Below are 27,986 nucleotides of genomic sequence, written 5' to 3'. Positions count from 1 at the left end.
AAAGTACCTTTAAAAAACATAACAAAAATATTTTTATTTAACATTCACCATCAGTGCATGGTGATTGTCAACATTTGCTGGTTAAGTGAGAAAAAAGGATATTTAGACATACACAACCATTAGACTTCAGACATACACCAAGCCACTATGTGAATGTTGACATTTCCTGGATTCCAGATTCCAGTCTTTCACAGTAACACATACGACTGTGCTTTATTTACAATTTTTGATGATCCAAAATGAGCTTTTGAATATTATCGAGATAATCATTTCACTAGTTATAAAGCTCACACTGAATAATAATGAGAAGTAGCATAATAAATTACAGCAGTCCAAACATTCTGAGTACAGTAATCCTGATCACTGGCATGTAAGAATAAGATACATGTTCCATTGCTAATGTGCGCTTAAAGAAAAAAGCATCAATTTTATTATTTTGCCAACCCCTGAAACTTTAAAATAACAGTTCATTTTCACTGTCATGTGAATACTTCAGCATTAGACTGAAATGTCAGAAAGTTTTATTTTTGCACTGAAGAGTGAGAGAGAATATATCATAAATATATATGGACATTTAATAAATCTTATTTAATGTTAACATGGTCTTCCTGAGCCTTGTTTATTAATTAAATTTTATCACATGTATGCATATTAAATGAATCACACATCACTTCAGTGTCTGAAAATTATTCCAGATTTCACATTTTCATGATAGCCTTACCTCGATGAAGCAGCGAAAGCTCTAATTGTAGAATGTCCACTTAATGTTTCAGAAAAATGAGCATATATAGGAGACAAACTGATGCTTGAAAGTCGTTTCAGCTCTCTTGATGTATACCTATAACTACGCTGAAATAAAATTTTCATGCTGCAAATTACTTATCTTATTATCTTTACCTAAATCTCATTGCAGATGCACTTATGCAAATTAAACAGTAAGAAGTCCTTTAACTACATTTAATATTAAAGAATTAAATTTTCTATTATATGACATGTCATAAAACTGTTAATTAATAAATGGACTCTATTTTTGAATTTTATAATTATTAGTTCAACTAATAATACATGTAAAATCTGGATGAAAAAAATTTGCTAAATAGATAATGATTGATATAGGCTAATAGATAAAACAATATTATAAATAAGAAATTACAGGGGCATATATTTTGTTCATACTTTAATAACTACAGATATTACAGAAGTTAATTTGTTATTTCTTTCTGTACATTATTATTAGAATTATGCTTTATTCCATAAAATGTATAACATTCTGACTTGCTTTAGTATATTCCAAAATGTTCACAAAACATTAAAGATTAAATAGACAACCAAATTAATTAAAAAATTTATTTATTTTAACAATTAAAATTTCGAGTATTAAATGATGAAATATAAAATTAATGAAATATAAAAATTTCTCAAAATAAATCAATCATTGAAAAATAGGATCATGCATTCATCTGTACATATAACAATAAAGGCAACATAATTTTAACTTCTTTCATTTCAGAAATCAAAACCATAAACATGTACTATTAGTTATTCCATACCTGTATTCTGTAATAGATTACAGTTAAGAACAAAATCAACAATATAATCCATGGAAGACCATAGCAAGTAATAACAACACATCCAATTAGTGCAAATACTTGTGCAAGAAGTATATTCAAAACAAATGGAAGAGAATCGTCTATGCAATAAACATCAGACGAAAACCTATTCATAATTCTTCCAAGAGGAGTCACATCAAAGAAGTCAGAGGTAGCCTAAGTTAGAAATAAAATTTTATATATACAAAATTACTTTTTTAATACCAAATAATTTATAACTTCACATTAACAAATGTAAATAAATTACATGAAACTTAAAATTTTATAAAGAAATTTTTGTATAGTCTGAAAAATTATAAAATATTTCTTATTTTTCTAACTAAATCAACTAAATAAAGCAAAATTTCACATTCTCCTATTATAAAATTACCTTTAAAACATTTTTGACTAATCGATCATGAAGGTATACAGCAGCTTGAATACCAGCTTTAGCAAATAAGAATGCTCGGAATAATGTAAATACACTGTTTGTAGCAGCCAATGCTCCATATACAGATAAGTAAAAGGAAAGATAATTTTTCTGCTTACTATTACCATCAAGTGGCTGCCTAAAAAATGAAATATCAAATCATAAATATTTATATATATAAACATCCATCATAAATATTTATATATATATAAACATCCAAATATATAAATATCCAAGGCTAAATATTTATTCTAATTCCTAGTTCAGAGTAATATTTTTTAAATTACAAAAGGTCAATCTGCTTAGTAATTCTATAATTAAAAATTACAAAAAATAAGGAAAGTTAGAAAGGACAGGAAAAAATGCAGAGAAAGATAAACAAAGAACTATGTCAACTATTTATATTTCTACACTCTCCAGTATTGGTCTGTAACATACGAATGCTGCTACCACTGACAAAGTTTAATTTCCTTTATGCAATGCTTAACAAAGGTGGGAACCATAATATGAGAGCAAGAACTTAAGATTTTAGAATTTCATAATGCCTGAAAGAGCAACTTTGAGCAAGCAAAATTTCAGTTTTGGTATTCTGAATCTGATTTAACTGAATTTTCCCAATAACACTGGCTCTAAAGAATGACAAATGCTATATAATTCCTTTTGGGCATTGTTTTGAAATTAATAAGGTAGTAAGAAAATATGGATTTAAAGTGAAATGATTTTCAAGCCATGTTATGACTTTCAACAAGGTTTGATTCAACAACGTGTTTATTAACTTTTGGGAGGAAAGCACCAAAGCAACGATTAATAATTGTTTATGGAATTTAGTCATAGATGTAGAATTCTGAGTCATAATAACTGAGAACTGTGATGACATTAGAATGATATGCAATATACAATCTCTTCATATTCATCCTGTCACATGTAATGAAAGTGAGGCACCTTTAAACATTTCAATGACTTAAGTTTTTTCAGTTTTAGATTATCATTTTAAGCAGTCGGTATTGATGCAAGGGATCGATTAAATTTTAAAGGAGGTCAATGATGATCAAGGGGTTGATTGGGGGTCAACAGCTAAATATGCATCACAAATGGTGGTGTATTTAATTATGGCAAAGCACACTAGGGCTATCTGCCTAAGGGGAGGGATGCCTTCGTGGAGGACTTTCTAAGTGCAGCGCAAATGATTGCCATAATAAAGATCCTATTAATTACCAAAAACATTTTAATAAGATTGATAATTAATTGTTTATTGATATAAAGTTATATATCAAAGCAATAAATACTACTAAAGCTAAAGCTTTGACTGTCTTTTTGTGCAACTGTGTGACTACAATGATAAAAGTTACAACAGTTTGTTTCTTCTTAAAAAGGTATGTTGCCTAAGCAAGGGTAGCTGTTTGCAGCAATCCATAGATATTTTTAATACAGTGACAGAATTTCTCCTCCAAGTTGGTAATCCTATATGGACACAATTAATAAAATTCAACAAAAATATTTTCTATTTGGTTGATATATATTCATTAAATGTAACTACAACGAAGAGTTCGATCTCTTTGAAGTTAGAATAATTATTATTGTTTCTCATTTTAAAAACTGATTTGCATATATTGACACCAAACCAAAAACAATTTCTTTACTTTGATTACTTAATGTTATTACACATTACTCAGCAGACTGCATTTCACCAGAAGATATACTGTATACATAAACCACTTGCAAAATTTAAAAGACTTTAATGTCACTTCCACGACATTGAAAACCTGAATGCACAAGCATAGCTCATAGGCGCAGAACTGTGACATATATAATGTTGATAATATGATGCAAGAACTGATTGCCTTTAAGGAGGATGTTCAAACGCAAGTCTTATTCAAAACACATGAGTATGCTAAGTTAGGAATGTAAGAATCATTCAAGAGAAATATTCCAAAACAAAAGCTGTTAGGTAACCAACATTACTGACACTATTACTGGCCAGCATTGTTGATACATTATTGACAACCCTCTTCTTATTTAGTGGGGCAGCTAAGCCAGTAATTTACAATGGAAAACAGGAAACAGATTGAATATTTTGAAATGAGATAATTTAAAAAATTAAGTAAAGTAATTCTATGCCAAATATTTAAAAAATTGCATCAATATGTCAAGCACAGCCATCTCATTAATTAAATTCATGCAATCAGAATCTGTGATTTTGTTTCTGAAAACTTTTTTAATTTGTAAAATTTATGATAAGACAAAAAATAATAAAACATAAATCTAATAAACCATTTTTCTTAGCCTAGTTGTTTTCTTTCAGCTGCACATGTGATGTGTAATTATTAGTATTATGATTATGTTGTATGGCAGTGATCTCAAGCTCAAAATCCATGCAGGCCAAGTGCCTGATCTGAAAGCAGCTATTGGGTCAGTTACTATTTTTTTCTTTTAACAAAATGAGAAGTTGAAAAATTTTTTTAATTAAGTCTTAAATTTTATTTACTAAATATTTATCATAACATACCTAAACAGTAATAATAAATGAAGCAAAGAAAAAAATTCAAATTTATATTTATTTTATGTCTGAATAATCATTGAAGACCATCAAAAGGTTAACAGGTACTCTTTATCAAATAAAGTACAAAATGTTGGGAAATTCTATGCATTATTTTGAAGACAGAACTGTTTACTGCATTAAGTCCTGGGTTTCATTTTGAGGAAAAGGTTCAATTACTGCTGATTTCAGTTACAGAAAATGGAACACAATCATGAACAGATACTGGTCTTGCAGCTTTTCTTACTTGTGGTTAGGATGGAAAGTGATTGAACATTTGCTACCCAATCAAACTACTGAGACTTAGAAAGAAAAGAAAAAGTATTACAACTTAGACTCCAAGGAAAAAAAAGTATTACAACATCATGATAATACTCATCCCAATTCTACTGAATACATAAAAGGTATATCACACTGAAATTTGAGTTATCGAAGTCACCACACAGTCAGGGGTTGGCACTATCTAATTTTCATTAGTTTGCACCTAGGAACAAATATTTATGGGATCAGAAGTCTGTAGATGATAATGAGGTAACAGAAATGGTACACGATTCAGTAATGACCATGTCAATCCTCTCCAAAGGGTGGCTACAAGTTGTGAACAGGTAGATTGACAAAGTGGATTATGACAAAGGTTTTGCTGAAAAATAAAATACAATTTCTGTAAGAATTCTTGTAAAAATTTTATTAACAAATTCCTGTTACTTAATGTCCTTTCATGATCACTTTAAGAACAAACAAAACTTAACTATTTCACAGTTTATAATTTTATTCTAAGTTTCAAAACTTTTCTTTTTTCAGAGTGTAGGTTATATAATTTATGTTAATGTTTTTATTTTTAATTTCTTTTTCTACAAGAAAAACACAATTTTGTCAAATTCAAAGAAAGAATTTAATTTACTTTCATCAGCTTTTTCAAGCAGACATATGTCATCCAAATCTTATAATAATTATACGACGTAATGCTGTTCCCACACTAACATAACATTTTTTTAAATTATGCTCATGATTAAAGATACATTAGTATTTTAAATAATGTTTTAAAATTTTTCACAGTCTAAAATTCATTTCTATCACTAACACATGCAGTACATTTTAGTTGTTTTGGTAAATGTATTCATATATATTTTACATCCTGTTATGATTATTATTATTCACAATTCTTTTGACATTACAAATTTGGTTCAAAAACAAAATATTTTTTGTGGCAAAGTTTAAATATGACTAAAACTCCAAATGTGAACTATTATTCACACTATTATGCAAATATATGTAAACATTTAAAAAGGAAGTTTTAAACACACATGAATAATAATAAAAGTATTAAACTGAATGTCACTGAACATAAAATTTTCAATTATTAGGAACTCCATATCACACCAAATTCACTTTCATAAATGCATAATAGCACTTACAATATATACTGCATTTTGGCAGTTTTTGCAATTAAATTGTTAACACTACACTTACTGTCATCAACAGTAGTGGTAGATTTACCAGATGTAAAAGATATGAAATGGTAAAAAATTAGTCTATGAGATTATAATTTTTATATCATTCCATTTTCTTCTCACCCTACTTTGGTGTTATCAACAGAGGTTAGTAAAAACAGATTCAGAAATTTATGTTACTTACCTTGAAAGCGTATTATTTCCAGCGATATGTATACTTGATACCCAATAAGAAAGCCACCAATCAGAAGTCGTTCTAGAAGCTAAACAAATCAGAATGAAAAAAATTAACAAATATAATAAGACATGTGAATACATGCAGACAGATAAAGATATTCATTCTCTATGAAAAGAATTTCTTCTGCAATTTCTTAAATGAATAAAAAGAGAAACAGTATATTAAAAAAGGCAGATTTATTAAAAAAGGTGTATTTAAAAGGCAGATCTGGTATTAGGAAATGTTCACTCTTAAGACTTAAGACACATTACATACTTACGTATCATATGTAGTACATATTAACTTTGATAAATTCGTAATTATTCTAAGAATTATTATTTCGCAATGATAAGAATTTTAGTCTTATAATGACCTTTTTCAGTGTTCCAACAGTTTTTTTCATATCACCTATCTTAGCCTCTTAAATTCTCTCTCTTTCGCTACATACGTGTGTATACACCATATCAATAAAGTCCTTACTCAGACTTTATCTTTGCAACTCTTGGCTGTAGACACATACTTCTGTATACAAAAATGCTTTAAATGATATAAAGATTCATGTTTTCATATTTTTGAACTTAAAACATCTAATTTTGAATAAAATACGAAATCTAATATTTTATACATTTCCTCCGGTCATTTCACTTATACTAGAGAAAATATTTCAACAGTTATAAGAAATAAAACACAAAAAACTTGACTCCACAAAATTTAAATGAGATATTTAACTTCAAAATTTGCAATTTCTGACATCATTTTGATTTATTTCCATGGGGTTGGTTAAACAAATGACAATAGTTTGAGGTAGACTTTTTTTTAATTAAATGCTATTCAGTGATATTCTGCTGTGATTTACTAGTGTGTAATGTTCTTTTGTTTATAATTTTGTTATAAACTGATATGCTACAGGAATTTTCACTAAACACCATTAAAGTTTTGCAAGAAATACAAATTTCATGCCCAAAAAGGTGAAATTAACGAATAATCAACAGGTAATCATAGTTGGAAATTTAACTATAATTTTGACTTTGATTCTTCAAAAAGTATCCAGAAAGCTTCTTCCATCAATGAATTGGAATTTCTTGAAACTTTTCACATTCACAAAGATTTATCTTGTTTAGTTAAGGACTTTAATTCAAATCCAATCCTTCCTAATATAATTTTTCAACTTTCTTTACTATTTGTGCCAACAGATGGCACTACCTTCTTGTTGGCTTTACCCCTTTCTAGCATAAATACAACCATGGGTTTCTCTTCATTGCTGCAGACTTCTCCTTTTTGCAGAACCGCACTTTCTTCGTTGCTCAAGGAAATGAAAAATCCAATTCAAGACCTATAAAATCCAGCGTCCCACAAGGAAGTATTCTCGGGCCAGTGCTGTATCTTTTCTACATATCAAACTTTCCACACCCCGGTTTGGACAATTACTCTCTGTTAGCATGTTATGTCGATGACACGGCGACTTCTTTACTCTCATGAAGGGAGACCTGTACATGAGTGTCTTCGAAATCATCATTCTTGATTAAAATCTACATCAAACACAAGGTTTAATTTTATGTTTTACTTTAGTGTATTTTTCTTTTCTCTTAAATTAACGTTTTCCAATAATAAAATTATGTTGTATCTACAGCTACATCTGTCTGCAAATGTCATCCTTCTATCTATACAATAAAGACTCTCTAAGTTATTACAATGCAATAAACCTCTCCAATCCACTACAGCTATAGCCAAGATATTACATATATACATTGCTCATCAAAATTAAAGGATAGTGAGAAAAAATATGCTCACTAAGATAATGTTGCAACCAATGCCCAATGCTGTAATTATTTATGTTAATTAAATACAACTGAACACAAAATTGCACTCCCACATATTGTTAGTGCTGGAAATATGCAAATTTGGTGATTGGCAACAGTGGTGGCTCTTAGCTAAAATTAGTTGGGGTGTTGTACCAACAAAATTTAACCTTTGTTTTAAAATTGTGTAAAAAGAATATTTATTTTGAAACTTCATGAAGTCTTACAAGGAAAAAATTAAACATTTCTTAATTACTTTAACCAAAATTATAACAGTTCAATCTTTGTCTATTCATTTAAAAATGAAATCCTTTCTTCTTGTTTTAATTTGTGTGAAATGATCAATAATTTTCTCCTTGATCTCTGGATGACAACTGAGGAAATTTTTCTATATTGAAAGCAATACAAGCGCATTAGTCTCCGAATTCCTAGTGCTTCTTAGAAAAGTTTTCATTCTTTTCAATGTTGAAAAACAGCATTCTGCCTCTGATGTAGTCTTGGGAATTCTCAAGAGAATTTTTATCAGTTTTGTAATTTCACTAAGAACATCATCTAGATTATTTTCGAAGATAAATTTCAGTAGCTCAATTAATTTGCAGTATTCACAAATATCAGACCTACGATAGAATACTTTTAGTTCAGTTTCAAGCTTTTCTTTGTCAATCATTGGATATGCTTCAGTGGTCAGTACTATTTCTTCTGTAGGATGTTCATTCCTAAAACTAAAGTAGCATTTCTTGTTAAACAATTTAGCAGCTGCTAAGTGTTTAGCGGAAGAATATCTGCGCATTATATCAATATTTCTTTAGCTTCTGCCATCAGTATCTTTGAAAAATTCTCACAGTACTTTGAGTTTCTTAATTCTAAAATACCAGTTTTGAAATGTGTTACATATTCATTAACTTTAAACACACTAATTTCTCTGGATTGCATTTAGTTGTATATTATTTCAACATGAGGCACAATCTGATAAAAAAAGCTCTAACCAAAACTTGAAATTATCGTCATTTAGATATTTTTAAATTCCTGTTGTTTTTGCAATAGTTTGATCTGCATTTGATGATGATTGAATTTCAGTAAGGCAACTTTTAAAGGTTGCCCATTTTCATGAACTCTGTTTATGGTGAAGTTCCACTTTGTGAAGGAATACCACACGCGCGAAGTAAAAACGAATCACCTTTTCAACAACACGCCAGAATTGCAGCACAGCAAGAGTGACAGTGCTCTTCACTCTACCTGGCTTGGGTGCTGTTTTCTGTGTGCGGATGCGCAGAACAGCCAAACATCACGTCGCTGGAACTGTGAAGCACGCAGTTCCAAACACAGACTTTTGTACCTTTTTCACAAACAGGGGAATGGCTACTGACGTTAAGCTTACGGATTATGTATTTTAAAAGTATAAAGAAAGAATTAAAGACTAAAGGGAACACTATATTAAATATTAAAAATAATAATAAGTGTAGATAGGGGTGCTGTTGTTCCACAGTGCTTATTACGAGTCAACACTGATTGGCAATGTAGTGTGCAATGGATGCATGTTGGAATTTTGGTTTGTGGTGTTGCTTTAAGTGAATGTGGTTTCTCAGAGTGATCAGTATTTAGCACTTATGGCTCAAAGGCATCATTTAAGCAAAGGTCAAGTGTGACAAATAATTGGTAGACTCGAGGGAAGTCCACAAATGGAGGTCATCCAAGATTTGAATATCCCTCAAAGTATAATATCAAGAGTTTGAAGACACTTTTTAAACACTAGATTAGTTGATAGTCAGCCTGATGAAGGCCTACCAAGAGCAACAACTGCATCAGAAGACCATTTCCTGTCGTTGCCAGCTCAAAGAAACTGCGAAGTGATTACAAGAGATTTGGTTTCAGACCTTAAGGCTACCACAGGAACTCAAATTAGCCACTCTACTGCTGCACAATGGCTTAATGAGGTTGGACTGTATGCAAGGAAACCAATGGTTTGTGTCCCACTCACTTCAGCTCCCAGAGGTGCCTGTTGAAAGTGGTGCTTTTGTCATGTTCAGTGGAGCCAAAAGTCTGGGCCACGAGTTAACGAGTCCAGATATAGTCTGAACAGCGATTCTAGACATGTTTTGATCTGGAGAGAGGTGGGAACACACAACTTGCCTTCCCTTGTCTGTGAAGTATTTTGTTTTAGTGACACGATATAATGGTTTGAGGAGGAATTATGACAAGTGGCTGCACTAAGCTGCATATCTTTCAAGGAAGTATAGTAAATGCTCAGAGATATGTGAATGAGGTATTGGAACCACAAGTTAGACTGTTTAGGAGTGCTGTTGGCTCAGAGTTTCTGCTAACTGATGACAATGCTCAGCCTCATCGAGCATATGTGATGTCAGAATACTTGCAAAAAGAAGATATCACTAGAATTGATTGACCACCTTACTCATCCAATGAATTTCAGCACATCAAATTTCTTCTCGAACTCTCCAAGAGCTGAAATGTGCACTTTTAGAAACATGCCATGTAACTAACCAAGACTTGATCAACATTTTGGTAAAGTCTATGAAATCAAGATGTCAGGTATGTATATCTGTCCGAGGTGACGATACACCCTATTAAAGAAAAGATTTTCCCACAAAAAGGACTTAATTTTTCCATCATTTTACAATTTCCGTAAATTTGTTTTTAATTTCGTTATTCTGCAAATAATCAACTGCCAGACATTGCAATTTATGTTAACTAATGCTTTTGTACAAATTTCTATTAATAATTTTTCATCAAGTATCAGTTACGTTTTATTTCTGACATGATTCTTTAATTTTGATACCTGTGAATATACACATAAACATTTTATGAAGCCACAGGCTAAAGTTGCCTACTTCATGAATTTTATTGACCAACTCATGCAGTCAAAGCCAAAATATACGACTATTTACCGTTATATCATGCTTTTACCAACCATTATTAAGTTCTGATCTCCCTGGCTGCAAGAGAGTTTATGTGATCATAAATAAAGCCATATAACGATATTATTAATCATTTCTGCTAAATTAATCAAATAGTCAGTCTAATTTAATATTGAGCTATATATCCAACACAGAAATAAGATGACAAGTCTCTTAACTTAGCATGACGAATTTCTGCTTTCTCATGAAACAGATTAGCTATGGAACTATCTTGTAGCACTTGTATACATTTTTACATTTCTTTTTCATTTTCATTACACATTTTAAATACTTTTATAAAGTTGCTTGCAAAGGTTATAAGGATTCAGAACTTTCATGGCATACAAGTAATTTCTACTTTTACTCGGCAATTATATGGTTATTTGAATCTTATGCTTTTTATAATTTAAAAGCATTATATACATAATTTTTTTCTCTTACTTTCTGTTGCGAAGATAAGAGTTATTTGGGTAAGTGCTTGAAATTCTAATACAGTACAAAGTCCGTAATCCGGACGTCCATTATCCGGAATGATCTATAATCCAGACCTCAAAGCCGCAAACTTACGCATGCGCGTTTAATGAGCGCGTCCACTACGCATGCGCGTAAAGCGTTTACCCATGCGCGCTTTCGATAGAAAGTGACAGAGAGGTTATTGAAAACGAAAAAATTTCGATTGACAAGTTAGTCGGTATTCTCGACACAGCAATTACAGGTCTTGAACAGTGGAAATTTGTAACTGAACAAGAAATTATTTCTGTTTATAGAATTAAAGAGAAAGTATTAGCACAAAAAACGAAGCAACTTAAACAACTTACATTGAAAGAAATGTTTAATAAAGTAAACAAATAAATATTAAGCTTTTTTTTTTATGTAAATTTTGATATTCTTTAGATCAGAATTGCTCTTTATTCCATAAATTACGGTTTTATATTTTTAATTGTATAATTTCTGCATTCCATCTTAGTTATTTACTTAATTAGATTTAAATTGATGATCTGTAATCCGGAAAAAACCCTAATCTGGAATCGCCGAAGTCCCGACGAGTCCGGATTACGGACTTTGTACTGTACTAGTTAGTCATCATTCATTTATCTGTAAATTAAGCAAATCTTTTCCTTACTTGACCAATAATATCTGTTGCCATTTCTCCTTAAATAACTGCATACATATACATGTGCACTTGTACATATATAAAATGTATATAAATGTATGTAAAATTTTTATATAAGTAATTTGACCTTCATCTTAAAAAAAATCAATCCAACTAAAAATCCAATCAGTATATAATAAATCAAGCTATGCTTCAAGTAACTGATTTTAAATGGAGAAAAGCATTAAAGATATGCAATACAAATTAAATTACTTTTTAAAGTTATACAAAATAATTTTACTTTGCATAAGTAGGCAGAACAAGAGAACTGACAATGACAAAGGGGTGCCAATTGCCTTCCAATAAGATTTATAGACATGAAATTTGACAACTCCTTTTTCTTTCTCCTCTTCTGCAACTGTATCATCATCATCATATTCATCAGCTGTTTTCGAGGTTTCAGTGTTAACTTTGTCATCTTGATCATCTTCTTTGCTACTCAAAAAGTACATGGGCAAAATCTTGTTTGGGGAACCTAAATTTGAAACAGTAACAGTAAATTCATAGAGATTTTTCAAAATACACTGTTACATACATGCTTACAGAAGGGGGAAAAAATTGATTCACTGAAAAAGGTACCTTTATATAACAATACAGACGGCATTTGCTTTATAGCTTTTCATTTTTACAAAACACTCTATCTTAGTCCCTTATCTAATTATTGAAACAAATGCAGATAGGATTTTCACACTTAGATAAAAAAAATTTTAAATACTATTTAGCATTCATGCTTAAAGCTCCCCATTAGCTAAAACACATAATGAATCTTGATTTTGGCTCTTCAGCAGACATACAAACTATAAATATGAATAGCAGTTATGTTGACATATTAACAGATGATCTTCTTTTCCCCACAGCCTAATCTTCAATATCTTGGGCATCATGAAGGCCACTCAATAACTTCTTAGGGATCTTTAAAAGGTGCCAGGGAAATTAGTAAAGAGATGAATAGGATTTCAGACTCAGATCTGGGACTTTGGGGCACTTAAATTAGCTGTATATTTATACTAATAATATTTTATCAATGATTTAGTATTATTTGGTAAAATTTTATAGCTTTTGTTGAAAAGGTGGAAATACTTAAAATATTTTCTTACATAATTTTTAATGTCAATTTACTTCTTTGTTTCACAAAAATTTATTTTAAACAAGGTTGCATAAAATTGTTCTAATTTGAGGAAAGAAATGAATCTTGTCTGCATGTATGTGTGTGTGTGTGCATATATAAATATACAGGGTGTTAATAAATGAATGGCGCAGTTTAAAAGATTAATAAATTGGTTTATTATTTTATATGGACATGATGTATTAAACAGAATGCTTCAATAAGTGCAACCTTGGTCACACAACAGGCATCTACACGATAATCAAATTCTTCTCATGCTCGGTGTAGCATGTCTGCCATGACGGTCTGTAGTGCATGCTTTATCCGACCATATACTTCCTCAAGTGACATGGGCATTGGTGACACATAAACTCGGTCTTTAACAAACCTCTAAAAAAGAAATTGGTGTTAAATCAAGCAAATAGGGTGGCTAGGAGAGAAGATAGTTGTCTGCTTTTGCAGCACTTCCAAACAAGCGTTGATGAAGAACACTATTAAGAAGCTCTTGTACACTTCTGTAAAAATAGGGCGGAGCACCATCCAGTTGCAAAATGCAATCATGATAAATGGTGTTCAGCTATGGGTAACAACCAGGTTTCCAACATATCTAGAATTGAGTCATCGATCACAGTTTCTTGTTTGAAGAAAAATAGTCCATGCACTTTCTCGAGAAACACTGCACAAAAAATGTACACAAAACTCATGCTGCACTGAAACCACAGATCTGGACACCTCAAAATGGATCATAAAAAAAGCTTTTCCTATTGTGGCACCATCTTGTAAACTGATGCTGTGGCTGAGGACAAACAAACAAATGAGGTAACAAATGAAAACAGGTAGCAAATGAGAAACTTGTACAGTTGCCAATGCTTACAGTGTAGGTTTTACATGGGTTAGGTAATACATCGATTTATTATTAATTAAATCACACCGTTCACTTATAAACACCCTGTATATACTGGGTGAATCAAAAACTTTGGGGCCAAGTAAAAATTAAATAATTCAAAAAGTACAAAGAATAGCATAATACAAGTTTTCACAGAAATGCATAGAAAGACATGGGATCCTTTTTTTATAATTTAATTGCTAGAATAGATTTACTTTTCAGTGAATGGATGCTTCAGTTGTATCAGAACTCATACACTGATGTAGCATAGTTTGCAACACAGTTATAATGAAACAACTGTCGCTGATGAGACTGATGATAAAATGTGGCCCCACACTCTGAATAACACTGAAGAAGATTGAGTTGTAATTTCTGTCACATGATTGCAAACAACTTTTCTTTATTAATTTCTTTTTCTTGTAGCCATTTGTGTGGGAAAGAGTAACTGAGGGCATTATCATCACTGTTTGCAGTAGGTGCTCTGCATGATCTGTGCAAAAACATACCACCCTACATAAATATTACACTATGGAGTACTTGCCTCTCTTGCTAGAAGGAAATGATGCTGTCTCTTGAAAGCACAGCATAATACTCAACTGTAGAAAAAATAGTTCAAAAATAACAACTATGAACCCAAACAAAAGAAGGCTGAATGACACAGTGAACCCTGTCATATTTGGCTGACCTCACTCTATCATCTTTGGCTCATGCAAGGAATTTCCACAATTGTGTGATGGTTCTCTATTGCCCAGATTTGACAGTGTGTGCATTTGACAGTGTGCTCTATTTTCCAACTGTAGAAAAAAATCACTTTGAAAATTCATGACATCTCTTGCAATAATTTGATATCAGTTCCTCTATGTGGTGAGTTTTGTAAGGATACTGTTGAGGATGGTCCTGATCGATTGCCATGCAGTCCCATACGAAATGCCAATTAGCTAGGACCACTTAGAATGTGACCTGTTGGCAAAACATATAATTATTTTAGCAATAATTTTTTATTATTAAAAAAAATCACATGCCTTTCTGTGCATTTTTTAAAACACACATATACATGTCTATACTTTTCAAATAATTTAATTTCTACTTTTTCTATTTTCTTTTTGCATCATCTTGTATAATTTAGTGGAGTTCAAATATTACTATGTGAAACATAATACAGTCAAAAGTCGTTAATTCGGAAACCCATAATCCGGAATGATCTATAATCCGGACCTCAAAGCTAAAAACTTTCTGCGCATGCGCCGCGTTGGCACATGCGCACAGGCGTTTTACGCGTGCGCGTAAGACCTAGACTACTGCGCATATGCGTGTGCGCAAGTGCAGAATACGTTTTCGCGTGCGCGTTTAATGTATAACGGACGGTGTAAGCTAAAATTATCTAATTATCTATTTCAGTTAATGTTAATGATTGCGTTGTTCCTTAATCTTCGAATTGGATTTCGCTTATTATTTTTTGCAGACTGTAAGAGCAATTTTATAAAAGTAAACTTGAACTTTCGATTATGTCAAATAGAATTTCCGATGATGGAACTTCCAAAGGATCAACAAAACGAAAGTATGTTTCAATGTCCAACAAACAAAAAGTGGAATTGCTGCAAAAAATGGATAAAGACATGAAGAATGTGACAGAGAGGTTAGTGAAAACGAAAAAAATTCGATTGACAAGTTAGTCGGTATTCTCGGCACAGCAATTAACGGGACTTGAACAACGGAACAAGAAATTATGTCTGTTTATAGAATTAAAGAGAAAGTATTATCACATAAAACGAAGCAACTTAAACAACTTACATTGAAAGAAATGTTTAATAAAAATAAACAAATAAATATTAAGCTTTTTTTTTTTTTTTTTTTTGTAAATTTTGATACCCTTTAGATCATAATTGTTCTTTATTTCATAAATTACGGTTTCATATTTTTAATTTTAGAATTTCTACATGCCACCTTACGAGATTTAAACTGATGATCTATAATCCGGAATCGCCGAAATCCCGACGAGTCCGGATTAACGACTTTTGACTGTATATATATACTAGTATAGAGATATATACATATAGAAGATTTGAGATACATATTTAGCATTGTTTTTTATTAGGAAAGATAAATTAGATTTTATATTTGAGGTGTACATGCATTCAGTGTTGCAGACATCATTTAATGTATTATGACAAAACATAACTTTCAACTTGTTGGGCATGATGTATTAAAATGGGTGTAAATAGTGATGATTCTAAATGCTTTGATGATTTTAAGTTAATTTCTTTGTTTCATCTTGATTTCTTTTGTTTCATATCTTTGAAAATATTCTACATAACTCAATAGCACTGGCCAAACTAAAAGGTGGTGGATGATAAATCATTGTGACCAAGATTTGGCAATTCAGTCTCCTCCCTCCCATTTATCTTTTGTGGAGAATGTACGGCTTTTTTCTCTCCTCACTGTATGTTTTTGTGGAAAGCACATTTGGCTGGCATTTCCGGAAATTCCGAATTTTCCGGAAGCCCAGATTTTAAATTCTAGCAAGGGAACTACATATTTTTCATGTCTTCTGCTCCAAAATAAAATGACTATATTAAAAAAAATATCTAAAAGGAATTTAGTTATAGTTTTTATTTTAGCAGAAGACATTATGTAAGCAACACAAAATAAATAGTTAGCATTTCAAAACAATACACATTATATACATCAATATAGTTAGCATTATATAGCTTTAGTTTGTATTGCTTGTTCTACATGCCATGGCAGTGAATTAAAATTTTGATGGTGGCACATGGGATAGACATTCAAGCTATATTTACCAGGAGCCACAGTTCATCAAGATTTGCTAAAGGACTCTATCCTATATATTTTTAATGAGGGATAAATCAGGTGATCTAAGCAGGCAAGGAAGAAATAGGGCATTTTATTACAGTATGAAGAATGAAATCTTCCTGCTGGAAAATTACCATGAGAAGATACTGCAATTATGGAAATGCAATGTCTTTGATGTAATAAGCATTCTTGATGGTGGTTTAAACTTTAAAAAAAAAAAAAAAATTTGCAAAGTCCAGCAACATTATACAACAAGAATGCTCCTTGTTTTCGCAGTATGCCAGGTATGAACAGTCTTATCACTATCTTTCATATTGTCAGGGGTGGATACATGCACAAACAATCCACGAACATCATTTTTGCCTACACAAAATCATGGTTCATCAAAGATGATGTCATCCCACTCAGTCTGCCAAACACAACACTGAATGGCAGAATGTTCCTCAGGTACCAAAAGTAATCTGAAAAGCAACTGATATGTGTTCAGAGCATAAAAAAGGTGATTTATTGGGACAATGAAGAATGTGTAGATTCATCAGTACAACATGAATATTGCTGATGATATAGTACAGTCAGCCAAAGATATTCTGATATAATGATGTACCTCTTCACCTGCTAATGTTTTTCCGTCATGCTTCATGTCTTACGTTTTTCCTTACACTAGTCTTTGGATGTTCTTTTTTTTGCAACAGACACACTCTATCTCACTTGCTTGGCAATATCACAGAAAGAAACATTCAATTTTCTCATACCAAAAATACATCCTCTGTCAAGTGATTATATGGTTGTCACGTATGATACAGAATCATTCTTCTTGAACACGAACAAAGATTCCTATCCAAACATTATGCATTTATTTGGAAAAAAAACTTGTTTACAAATGGATATACAGTCAAAAGTCGTTAATCCGGACTCGTCGGGACTTCGGCGATTCCGGATTATCAATTTTTCCGGATTATAGATCATCAGTTTAAATCTCGTAAGATTGCATGCAGAAATTCTAAAATTAAAAATATGAAACCGTAATTTATGAAATCAAGAACAATTATGATCTAAAGGGTATCAAAATTTACAAAAAAAAAAAAAAAAAAGCTTAATATTTATTTGTTTACTTTATTAAACATTTCTTTCAATGTAAGTTGTTTAAGTTGCTTCGTTTTTTATGTGATAATACTTTCTCTTTAATTCTATAAACAGACATAATTTCTTGTTCAGTTACAAAGTTCCACTGCTCAAGTCCCGTAATTGCTGTGCCGAGAATACCGACTAACTTGTCAATCGAAATTTTTTCGTTTTCACTAACCTCTCTGTCACCTTCTTCATGTCTTTATCCATTTTTTGCAGCAATTCCACTTTTTGTTTGATGGACATCGAAACGTACTTTCGTTTTGTTGATCCTTTGGGAGCTCCAGCATCGGAAATTCTATTTGACATAATCGAAAGTTCAAGTTTACTTTTATAAAATTGCTTTTACAGACTGAAAAAAGTAATAAGCCGGATCCAGTTCGAAGATTAAGGAACAACGCAATCATCAACATTAACTGAAATAGATAATTAGATAATTTTAGCTTATACCGTCCGTTATACATTAAACGCGCACGCGAAAACGTATTCTGCACTTGCGCACACGCATATGCGCAGTCGTAAAGGTCTTACGCGCACGCGTAAACGCCTATGCGCATGTGTCAACGCGGCGCATGCGCAGAAAGTTTTTAGCTTTGAGGTCCGGATTATAGATCATTCCGGATTATGGGTGTCCGAATTAACGACTTTTGACTGTATTTTGAGTTGCCATTTGCAAAACATTGGAATTTATGGACAATAAGGCGGAAGAGCTAATTACTTTTCTACATTGCTTTCTATATACATATATTCTAACAAAATAAAAATGTTAGCTATATTCCTTGCAAATGTTTTGTTTTAAAAAACAGTTTTGTACATAAGTTGACACATTAAAAATCATTATTGTTTAAAAATCAAATAGTTTAAAGATTTAAAAATTAATCATAGACATAAGTTTTTAGCTATCCATTATAATAGACTGATAAATCATTATATCCAAAATGTAAAACTGAAATAATAAAGAAAACTGAGATTAAATACAATATGAAAGCTATGCCATACAAAATAGCATACATATTATTTGCAACAATTTTCAAAGGCAAGATGATATCCACAATTTCTTCAATTAAGATCTACAAGAAATATCATACACAAAGCAGAATACTAAAATGAAAGTCTAATACAGTCAAAAGTTGTTAATCCGGACTCGTCGGGACTTCGGCGATTCCGGATTATCGATTTTTCTGGATTATAGATCTTCAGTTTAAATCTGGTAAGATGGCATGCAGAAATTATACAATTAAAATTATGAAACCGTAATTTATGAAATAAAGAACAATTATGATCTAAAGGGTATCAAAATTTACACACAAAGAAAGCTTAATATTTATTTGTTTACTTTATTAAACATTTCTTTTAATGTAAGTTGTTTAAGTTAATTCGTTTTTTATGTGATAATACTTTCTCTTTAATTCTATAAACGGACATAATTTCTTGTTCAGTTACAAAGTTCCGCTGTTCAAGTCCTATAATTGCTGTGTCGAGAATACCGACTAATTTGTCAATCGAAATTTTTTCGTTTTCAATAACCTCTGTGTCACTTTCTTCGCTATCGGAAGCGAATTATAATGACGAGGAATGTGATTTAAATCATATTAAAGACGGAGTACATCGAGATGAAATGCTACATTTAGTAAGGAATTATAAGCCAAATAAAATAAAAGCATCTGCCCTGAAGATAAGGATAGTGCTGACAGATCAACTTCCAATTCATTGTGCGCCGCGGTGTTTCTCCCTCCCGCCGCAGAGCAGCGTAAAATTGATAAACAGATTTCGGAATGGTTAGATAAGCAAAGGATTATGCCTTTATCCCTTTTTTGCAGCAATTCCACTTTTTGTTTAATTGACTTCGAAACATACTTTCGCTTTGTAGATCCTTTACATATTAGTAAATATATATCGGAAATTCTATTTGACATAATCGAAAGTTCAAGCTTACTTTTATAAAATTGCTCTAACAGTCTGCAAAAAATAATAAGCCGGATCCAATTCGAAGATTAAGCAACAACGCAATCTGCAACATTAACTGATTTAGATAAATTTAGCTTAGCTTATACCGTCCGTTATACATTAAACACACATTCGTTAACGTATTTTGCGCCTGCAAATTCGCAGCCGTAAAGGTCTTACGCGCATGCGTCAACGGGACGCATGCGCAGAAAGTTTGTAGCTTTGAAGTCCGGATTATGGGTGTCCGAATTAACGTTTTTTGACTGTAACAATAAAAAGTAGTAAACCAAAATTAAATTTACAAATCACACTCTTTTTGTTTTAGTTCAGTTATTGTTACAACTTAATATTCAATTTAATATTGTTACAACTTAATAATAGAGCCATATCTTTTAGAAGGTATGACATCATAAAGACAATCTAAAGGAAATTGCTTTATATTCATGTAACACATGAAAGACAGTGAAACATTCATGCAACCAAGTGTTCAAGTGTTCAATTGGTAAACATGGAATAATAGGCAAACTACTCGAGTTGAGTAGTCTTATCTACTTAAAGAGTAGAAACTAGAAATTTTATGCAGTTAGCTTATTCACAAAATTCAAGATGTATTACCAATATTCAATGGTTTGACCCTGATGAACTAACTAATCAAAGAAAGATGTCTTGGAATAACTTGGAATGGCAGAAAAAGGAGAACTGCTCTCAACCCATAAGTGTTAATAAAACACTTCTGTTTCAGAATAAGGAAACCTGATAATTTTGCTTTAGCTTGATTGAAACAACCAGTGATATTAAGGCAACTGTTCTACTAACGAATAAAAAAAAAAAAAAAAAAAAATTTGGGGGGGGGCGTACGTCAACTATCTGCTATGTAAATTATCAAAATCTAATGCAGCCCTCTTTATATTGTCATTTTGTTGCTGAAGAAGAGGGTTCTGTGTTCTGATAGCCCTAAAAATTGAGAGAATTTTGCTTAAAAATTTATGGGAAACTAAGTTTTCCTTAATTAAAATTTTATATTGACTTGTTTCTCTTCTATTTAAATATCTGATTAAATGCATAGCTCAGTAACAGTCTTTAAATTATCTCATTATAGACCTGATATATGTAATTAGAACCCCATCAAACAGAAATTATTTCATTAACCCATAAATAAAAAAAATAAAAAATAAAAAATAATGCAGCCAACACATGGCCTGCTGTCAATTCCATGTTTTAAACAGAACATTAAGCTTTAAGTAAAATATCACTTCTAGTTGATCATTTGTGAACAAAATTTAATCTCTTATTCCAATGAATGAAAGTCTATAATCAGAAATTTTGGATTATATTTTATTAGGTATAATTCACAATGTATAAAAACTAGTTAAAGACTTTGCATGTGAAAATTTGATCAACCCTATATTATATTTCAGTGTAGTTACTACACTATGTACATATTTATATTTTAAGCCAAAGCCAAATAGTTTTTAAAAAATGTCTAGATTTAATCACTTAATTCTGAGATCCATTAACTTATTTTTACAATTATAAATTATATTCTGAGAGATTATACAATTTCACAAAATTTTTTTCATGAAGTAAGCAGGTAAATTATAGGTGCATCAACAGTGCACATAATTTCTTTCTAACAACTATTAAAAACAAATACTTTATTACTTTAAGAGAAAATTCAATCTCAACATCAATTATATATTTTTTCTAATAATAAAATTTCAGTTACTAAACTTTAATGCTAAATTATGAATCTTTAAAATAACTGCAACACCCAGAAATATTTTAAGAAATATTTACTCAAATTTTACATTCACAGAAACAACTCAACAATATCAACTGAGCAAATCAGTAATTTACCTTGTCTTTTTCCATTTTAAGATAAAAGTATATGCAGATTTTCGGAATGATCGTAGCTATCAAAATGATATGCAGTTGGGTGTGATAAACATAACAAACACTCCATGAAATAGAAAAACCTAGCACCAAGATTAGAAATTTAGAACAATAAGGTCAAAAAATTAACCGCACATTTATTTGAAACACGCACAATAACGTTCCATACCTTCCAAATATTATACAATTTTATATCATACTTTCATTTTTTAAAATGTAACAAATAAGTAATCAACCTAAGTAAACATCATTAAAATGAGAAAGGAGTTGTGTAAATCAATTGGTATTTATAGCTCATTCAGTAACACACTATAATGATATTAATACAATGCGTTTCACTTACGTATTAAGGTTAAAAATACACACAATATGTTAAAAAATGTGATTAAGAGTTATGCTTGTTTTAACTACTTATCCTATACACAGACTTAGATTTATAACACATACAGTACAAAGTCCAAGATCTGGACTCATCACAACTTCGGTGTTTCAGATTTGAAAATCTTAGAAAGTCCTCCACGAAGGCACCTCTTCCCTTAAGCAGATAGCCCTAGTGTGTTTTTCCATAATTAAACAAACCAAACCAGATTTGAAATTTTTTTGAACCATCAGTTTAAATCTAGTAAGATGACATGTAGTATTTTTTTAATTAAAAATATGAAATGATGAAGCATTTATTATCTTAAGGAAATCAAAATTTACCAAAAAAATCAATAATTATTTGTTTACATTATTAAACTTTTATTTCAATGTAATGCAAAGTGACTACAAGAGCCCTAATGTGCTTTGCCATAATTAAACAACCAAACCAGATTTGAAATTTTTTTGGACCATCAGTTTAAATCTAGTAAGATGACATGTAGTATTTTTTTAATTAAAAATATGAAATGATGAAGCATTTATGATCTTAAGGGAATCAAAATTTACCAAAAAAATCAATAATTATTTATTTACATTATTAAATGTTTATTTCAATGTAATGCAAAGTGACTACAAGAGATTTGGTTTAAGACCTTCAGGTTGCTAAAAAGGAACTTGAAATAGCCATTTTATTCCTGCATGAAGGCTTAATTAGGTTTGAGTATGTATGTAAGAAAACCGATGGTTTTTGTCCACTCACTCCAGCTTCCAGAGACACTCAATTAAACTGGTTCAATCATTATACTCAATGCAGCCAAGATGATACGACTAGAGTATTGTTTATTGATGAGTCCAGATATAGTCTGAACAGTGATTCTAAATATGTTTTGAACTGGAGACAGGAAGGAACATGTAACTTGTTCTCCCTTGTGTCCATGGAATATTTCATTTCTGTGACCACGGTTTAACGATTTGGGGAGGAGTCAATGACAAGTGGCTGCATCGAGCTGTACATCTTTCAAGGAAGTTTTGTAAATGCTCAGAGATATATGGATGAGGTACTGGAACTGCAAATTAGATTGTTTATGAGTACTGTTGGCCCAGAGTTTTTGCTAATGGATGCCAATGTTCAGCCTCATTCAGCATATGTGGTGTCACAGTACTTGCAAAAAGATGTCACTCAATTGGATTGGCCACCTTATTCACTTGACTTGAACATGATACAGCATGTATGGGATGCCCTAGGACACTGAATTTCAGCAATGACAAAGTCCTCTCCAGACCCTCCAGGAACTGAAAAGTGCACTTTTATAAAAGTGGCATGCAGTTTCACAAGATCTAAGCAACACTTTTGTAAAGTCTATGACACAAGATGTGAGGTACACTAATCTGTCCCCAAGGTGACCATATACCATATTAAAGAAAACTTTTCTCCAAAAGAAGTGACTTCCTTTTTCCTCCTTTCCCAATTTTTATAAATTTGGTTCTAATTTCAATATTTTGAGAATAATCAACTACCAAATATTGTAATTTGTGTTAACTAATGGTTTTTATAAATTTCTATTGATAATTTTTCATTAAGTATCAGTTATGTTTTATTTCTGTCATTATCCTTTAATTTTGATGACCAGTGTAAATTAGAAATACTATTTAGTTCCTTAGCTTATCACATTTTCGATTAACAAACAATTTTAGTGAAATGCTGTATTTTAGTAAAGTGAGTGAAAATCTGCAAATATTGCTTGTCTTATATTGATAATAACCATGACAACTGGTGATAAAGTTTCTTAATACATTGAAACAAACACTTACTTACATTTGTAAATAATGAACAAAAGTTTTAATTTAAAGCCTAATCTTAAGAGATTTCATTAAAATACAAAGACACAGCAAACTTCCAATAAACTAACTTCAATGGGACTGAAAATGATACATAATACATTTAAAAGTTCTAAATCAAATTTAAACAAAATACTGTTACGAAATGTCCAGGTGCGGTAAGATGGCTTGACCACAAAACAGTTTTAGGGTTGCCATAAAATGGCAAGGGAAGACAGGGTTGCCACATTTGGTGAGAAATCATCCATTTGGCGAGAAAATTGGCGATATGCCATGGACAGATGGAGAACCTTCTGGAACGAATTCTTACCGGTTTAGCCCAGAATGTTTTCGAACACAAGCTGAAAGATATATAAACCCTGCTGGTCTGCAGTCAGTTAGCATGTGTGTGCCTCATCTAGCGAGCTGATAGTCAGTCATTGAGAGAGTGTCTCGAAGTCTAGTGCTGAGTTGGTCATCGATTGCATCGAGAGAGTTTTTTAGTGTATCGCAAATTAGTGCATCGTCGAGTTTTGTCTTAGACTGTGCTGAGTCGAGAGCTATACTTTTGTGTATCATAGAGTGCATCACGAGTTGTAGCATGGAGAGTCTCGAGAGTACGTGGAGTTCTGAGAACGACCAAGCAAGAGTTGGCAGCTGTACTCTGGTGCTTTGCAGTGAAGTTGTCTCCACCATTATTGGCTGACAGTGTGAAGGCTGTGTCGCTGAACGTGTCAGCGTGTTTATAACAGTTCGACGACTGTAAAAACGTGTTTTGGAGATGTCCTGATTAATATCGGCCAATAAAGTGTGTTTCGATACTTCATCAAGTGTCGTCATTATTCACTCCAAATCCACACGAACCCTGTACGAAAGTGAAAGAAGAAAATAACATAACAACTGGTGTCAGAAAAGAAAAATGCGCCTATGCTCAAATTTAAACAAAATACGTAACTATGTTTTACATATATATAAGTTTTAAAAAATAAAAGTTTATAACTATTTTAAATAAATAAATTTCTAATATATATATATATATAGCAACTAATTTGCAGCTTTTGCATAGTTATTATGTTTCACTACTTTTAATGCTGCATTCCTGTTTATTGAAGCTTCTAATTGCTAATTAGCATAGGGGAAGGGAGAAAGAGAGAAAATAATAATAATAAAAAAATGGAGGACAGACATTAGGCAAAGAAATATATTCAATGTAACTACAAACCAAAAGACAACAGATGACCATGAACACAAACTGTGCTCATAAATTCCAAAACTTTTTAATTAACTTTACTCTCCCAGTAAAGTACTGACTGTATTTAAATCTGATAATCTTACAAATGTGCCATTCCTAAGTGACAGAAAATGATTTAAGAAAAAATCTAATTTATGGATACCAGGAAATATAGAACCAACCTTAAAGCCTACGAGTTCACTCAATATATATCCTGCTCTCACATAAAAAACAAAGTATAAAAAGAAGAAAGAATACTATTATTCTTGTTTCTGTACAAGGTTCTATAAATTTAAATATTTCTAGCTTTTTATTGCCAAAATATATAAATAAATAAGAATTAAACTATTTTTTCTTCCTTTTTCATGTTATTTCTTTAGTTTATATTTAATCAGTGATAGTACTTGCAGAAGGTCTTGAGAAACATTCTTTTATTTGATTTTTTAGTAAATCGATTATTTTTTAATTATAAATAATAATTTATGTTTATATTTATTAGTAGTACATCAGTACCTTTTTATCTTTTAGTTGACATCTTGATTGACTTAAAGTGAAATAAAAGAAATTACCAGCAGGCTGGTAAAAACCAAAAAACTGTACTACTTTTCATGGAAATTATGAATCCTAAATGTTACTAGCATAACTTACCTGATAATAGATCCACAAACAGTTTTGGGTAAATAGGCAGAAAATGAGATGGATAATGAAAACTGTAAAACTAAAGACCATAAGAAGTATAAATTGAAACACACCAGTTTTTGAATAGAATGTACTGTACTTTTTCTTAAATCAGCAACAAAAGTATGATTATCTTAAAAACAATTTTTGAATAAAAAATATAGTTAGTTAAAGTGAGAAAATATAAAAGGAAGTCTAATGTACATATAAGTCATATGAATAAGGAGATTTATAAATTTCATTCTACAGCTTACCCTGGCTTACAACTTTTCCATTTGACAGAATGATTAAATGGTCAGCCTTTTCAGAAAATTGCATTTTATGAGTGCACAGAATACAAGATTTATTTTTCAGCATCCCCATAATACAGTTAGAAAATATATGTTCAGCAACATGGACATCAACTGATGAAAATGGATCATCTAACAGATAAATGTCAAAATCCTGCAATCAAATAATATTTAATTTTAAATTAAAAACAAATATATTTTTTTTTCAATGTATTGGATCATCCAAAAAATTCATGAGTTTTTAATGATAAATACTAATGAGGTAATAAAAAAGCTTCAAGAAATTTCACTGAATCACCAAAATCATATTGTTCTGACTTTTTGCTCTTTTCAGAAGCTGGAAAATTCCTTTTATTTCTTTGTACGAAGAAAGGAAGCACTGTAATTGCGAAAAATTGCGGGTATCATATTTCAAAGGAAATATCCATTTTGATCATTACCGAATCCATTCGGAGAATTTTTTTTTTTTTTGCATGACGTTTGTACACATGGAGAAAATAAAGGACTCTTTTTTCCAAAACAGGTTTTAGAATGGATTTAAAATATGTAGATTCCAAAGGGATCTGTACATATGTATGTATGCATTTATCTCACATAATTCAAAAGCGATTAGCCGTAGAACATTGAAATTTTGTATATGGGACTATACATATAATCACCCACCCCTTTTCCGTCTTAGAAGTCCTTAACTGGTCTTAATTTCGCCATCATTAGTTGTGGACATATACTTCCAGTTACAGAAGTGTTTTAAGGGATAAAAATATTCATGTTTTGGCAATTCCAAATTTAAAAAAAATAATAATAATTTTCGGCAAATATCGAAATCTAACTTTAAATGCCGTCTTCTGGTTTCTATACTTATATGTGAAAAACGCTTGCACTTGTTATGAAAAGAATAAAATTGTACGAAGTTTATCTCTCATACGACAAAAAATGACAGGGATATTTATTTTCAAAATTTGCAATTTTTTATGCCATTTTCAATTTCCCTTCAGAGATCAGTTAGTTCAAAAACTTCCAGGAAATGAGTTTAAATGAAGTGCAGCAAAAACCGTGTATAATTTAATAGGCTGTACAAGGAAGTCATGTGGCACCCACATCAGATTTTTTAAAAAGTCATTAAGTTTCTTTGCAAAAAATTTATCGAGATGCTGTTTGATAATGTCCGAAGAAGTGAAGCCATTTAGAAAATTTTGAAGTGACCTGAAGAAATGAAAATTCGAGGATCTTCTGGTGAACATGAGCAACATGAAAAATCTCATCCACACTCAAATAGTCTTTGTCTAACAGTTATCAAAATGTGTAACCGAGTACTGTCATGATGGAAGACTACTTTTCAGTTATTCAGCTCTGGGACCTTTGCCTCAATTTCTGCTTTTAAAACAGCCATTTGGAAAAAAAATATTTTTTGAAATTTATTGTTTGATTCGATGGCAACAATTTATAGTGTACAATCCTTTTGTAATCCCACCATACACAAAGCATTACATTTTGATTCAATGGCAATCATTTATAGTGTACAGTCCTTTTGTAATCCCACCATAGACAAAGCATTACATTTTGAGATGCAGCACCCTCTCAATGTTACTAAAGGAGGTTCTTTTGGCTTTATCCCATGAATTCAATACTATCCCCAGTATCCACTTTTCATCTCCTGTAATGAGCAGTTTCAAAAAAGGAGATTCTTTATTTCTTTTCAGACAGCAGAATCACAGGTCAAAACTTGAGCGAGCATATTCTGCTCTGTTAAAGCAT

General features: G+C 31.3%; 1 protein-coding gene across 5 annotated transcripts in view; it reads right to left on the bottom strand.

The window, feature by feature from the left end:
- LOC118204729 (ATP-binding cassette sub-family C member 10) overlaps positions 1-27,986 on the bottom strand; it is a 142,321-nt gene that overhangs the window by 40,183 nt on the left and 74,152 nt on the right. For all 5 annotated transcript variants that reach the window (XM_085825606.1, XM_085825602.1, XM_085825607.1 and 2 more), the window contains 6 exons: positions 26,196-26,385; positions 12,329-12,562; positions 6,191-6,269; positions 1,981-2,158; positions 1,551-1,766; positions 722-849 (listed from right to left, as the gene is read on the bottom strand). In XM_085825606.1, coding sequence (XP_085681732.1) covers positions 722-849; positions 1,551-1,766; positions 1,981-2,158; positions 6,191-6,269; positions 12,329-12,562; positions 26,196-26,385 — 1,025 coding nt within the window. The remainder of the gene's footprint in view (positions 1-721; positions 850-1,550; positions 1,767-1,980; positions 2,159-6,190; positions 6,270-12,328; positions 12,563-26,195; positions 26,386-27,986) is intronic.

This window comes from Stegodyphus dumicola, chromosome 10, assembly GCF_044657685.1.
Source record: "Stegodyphus dumicola isolate Sdum_Otavi_A_Nest chromosome 10, ASM4465768v1".
NCBI lineage: Eukaryota > Metazoa > Arthropoda > Arachnida > Araneae > Eresidae > Stegodyphus > Stegodyphus dumicola.
Note: the sequence above shows the minus strand (reverse complement) of the source record. Positions and strands in the feature narration are given on the sequence as shown.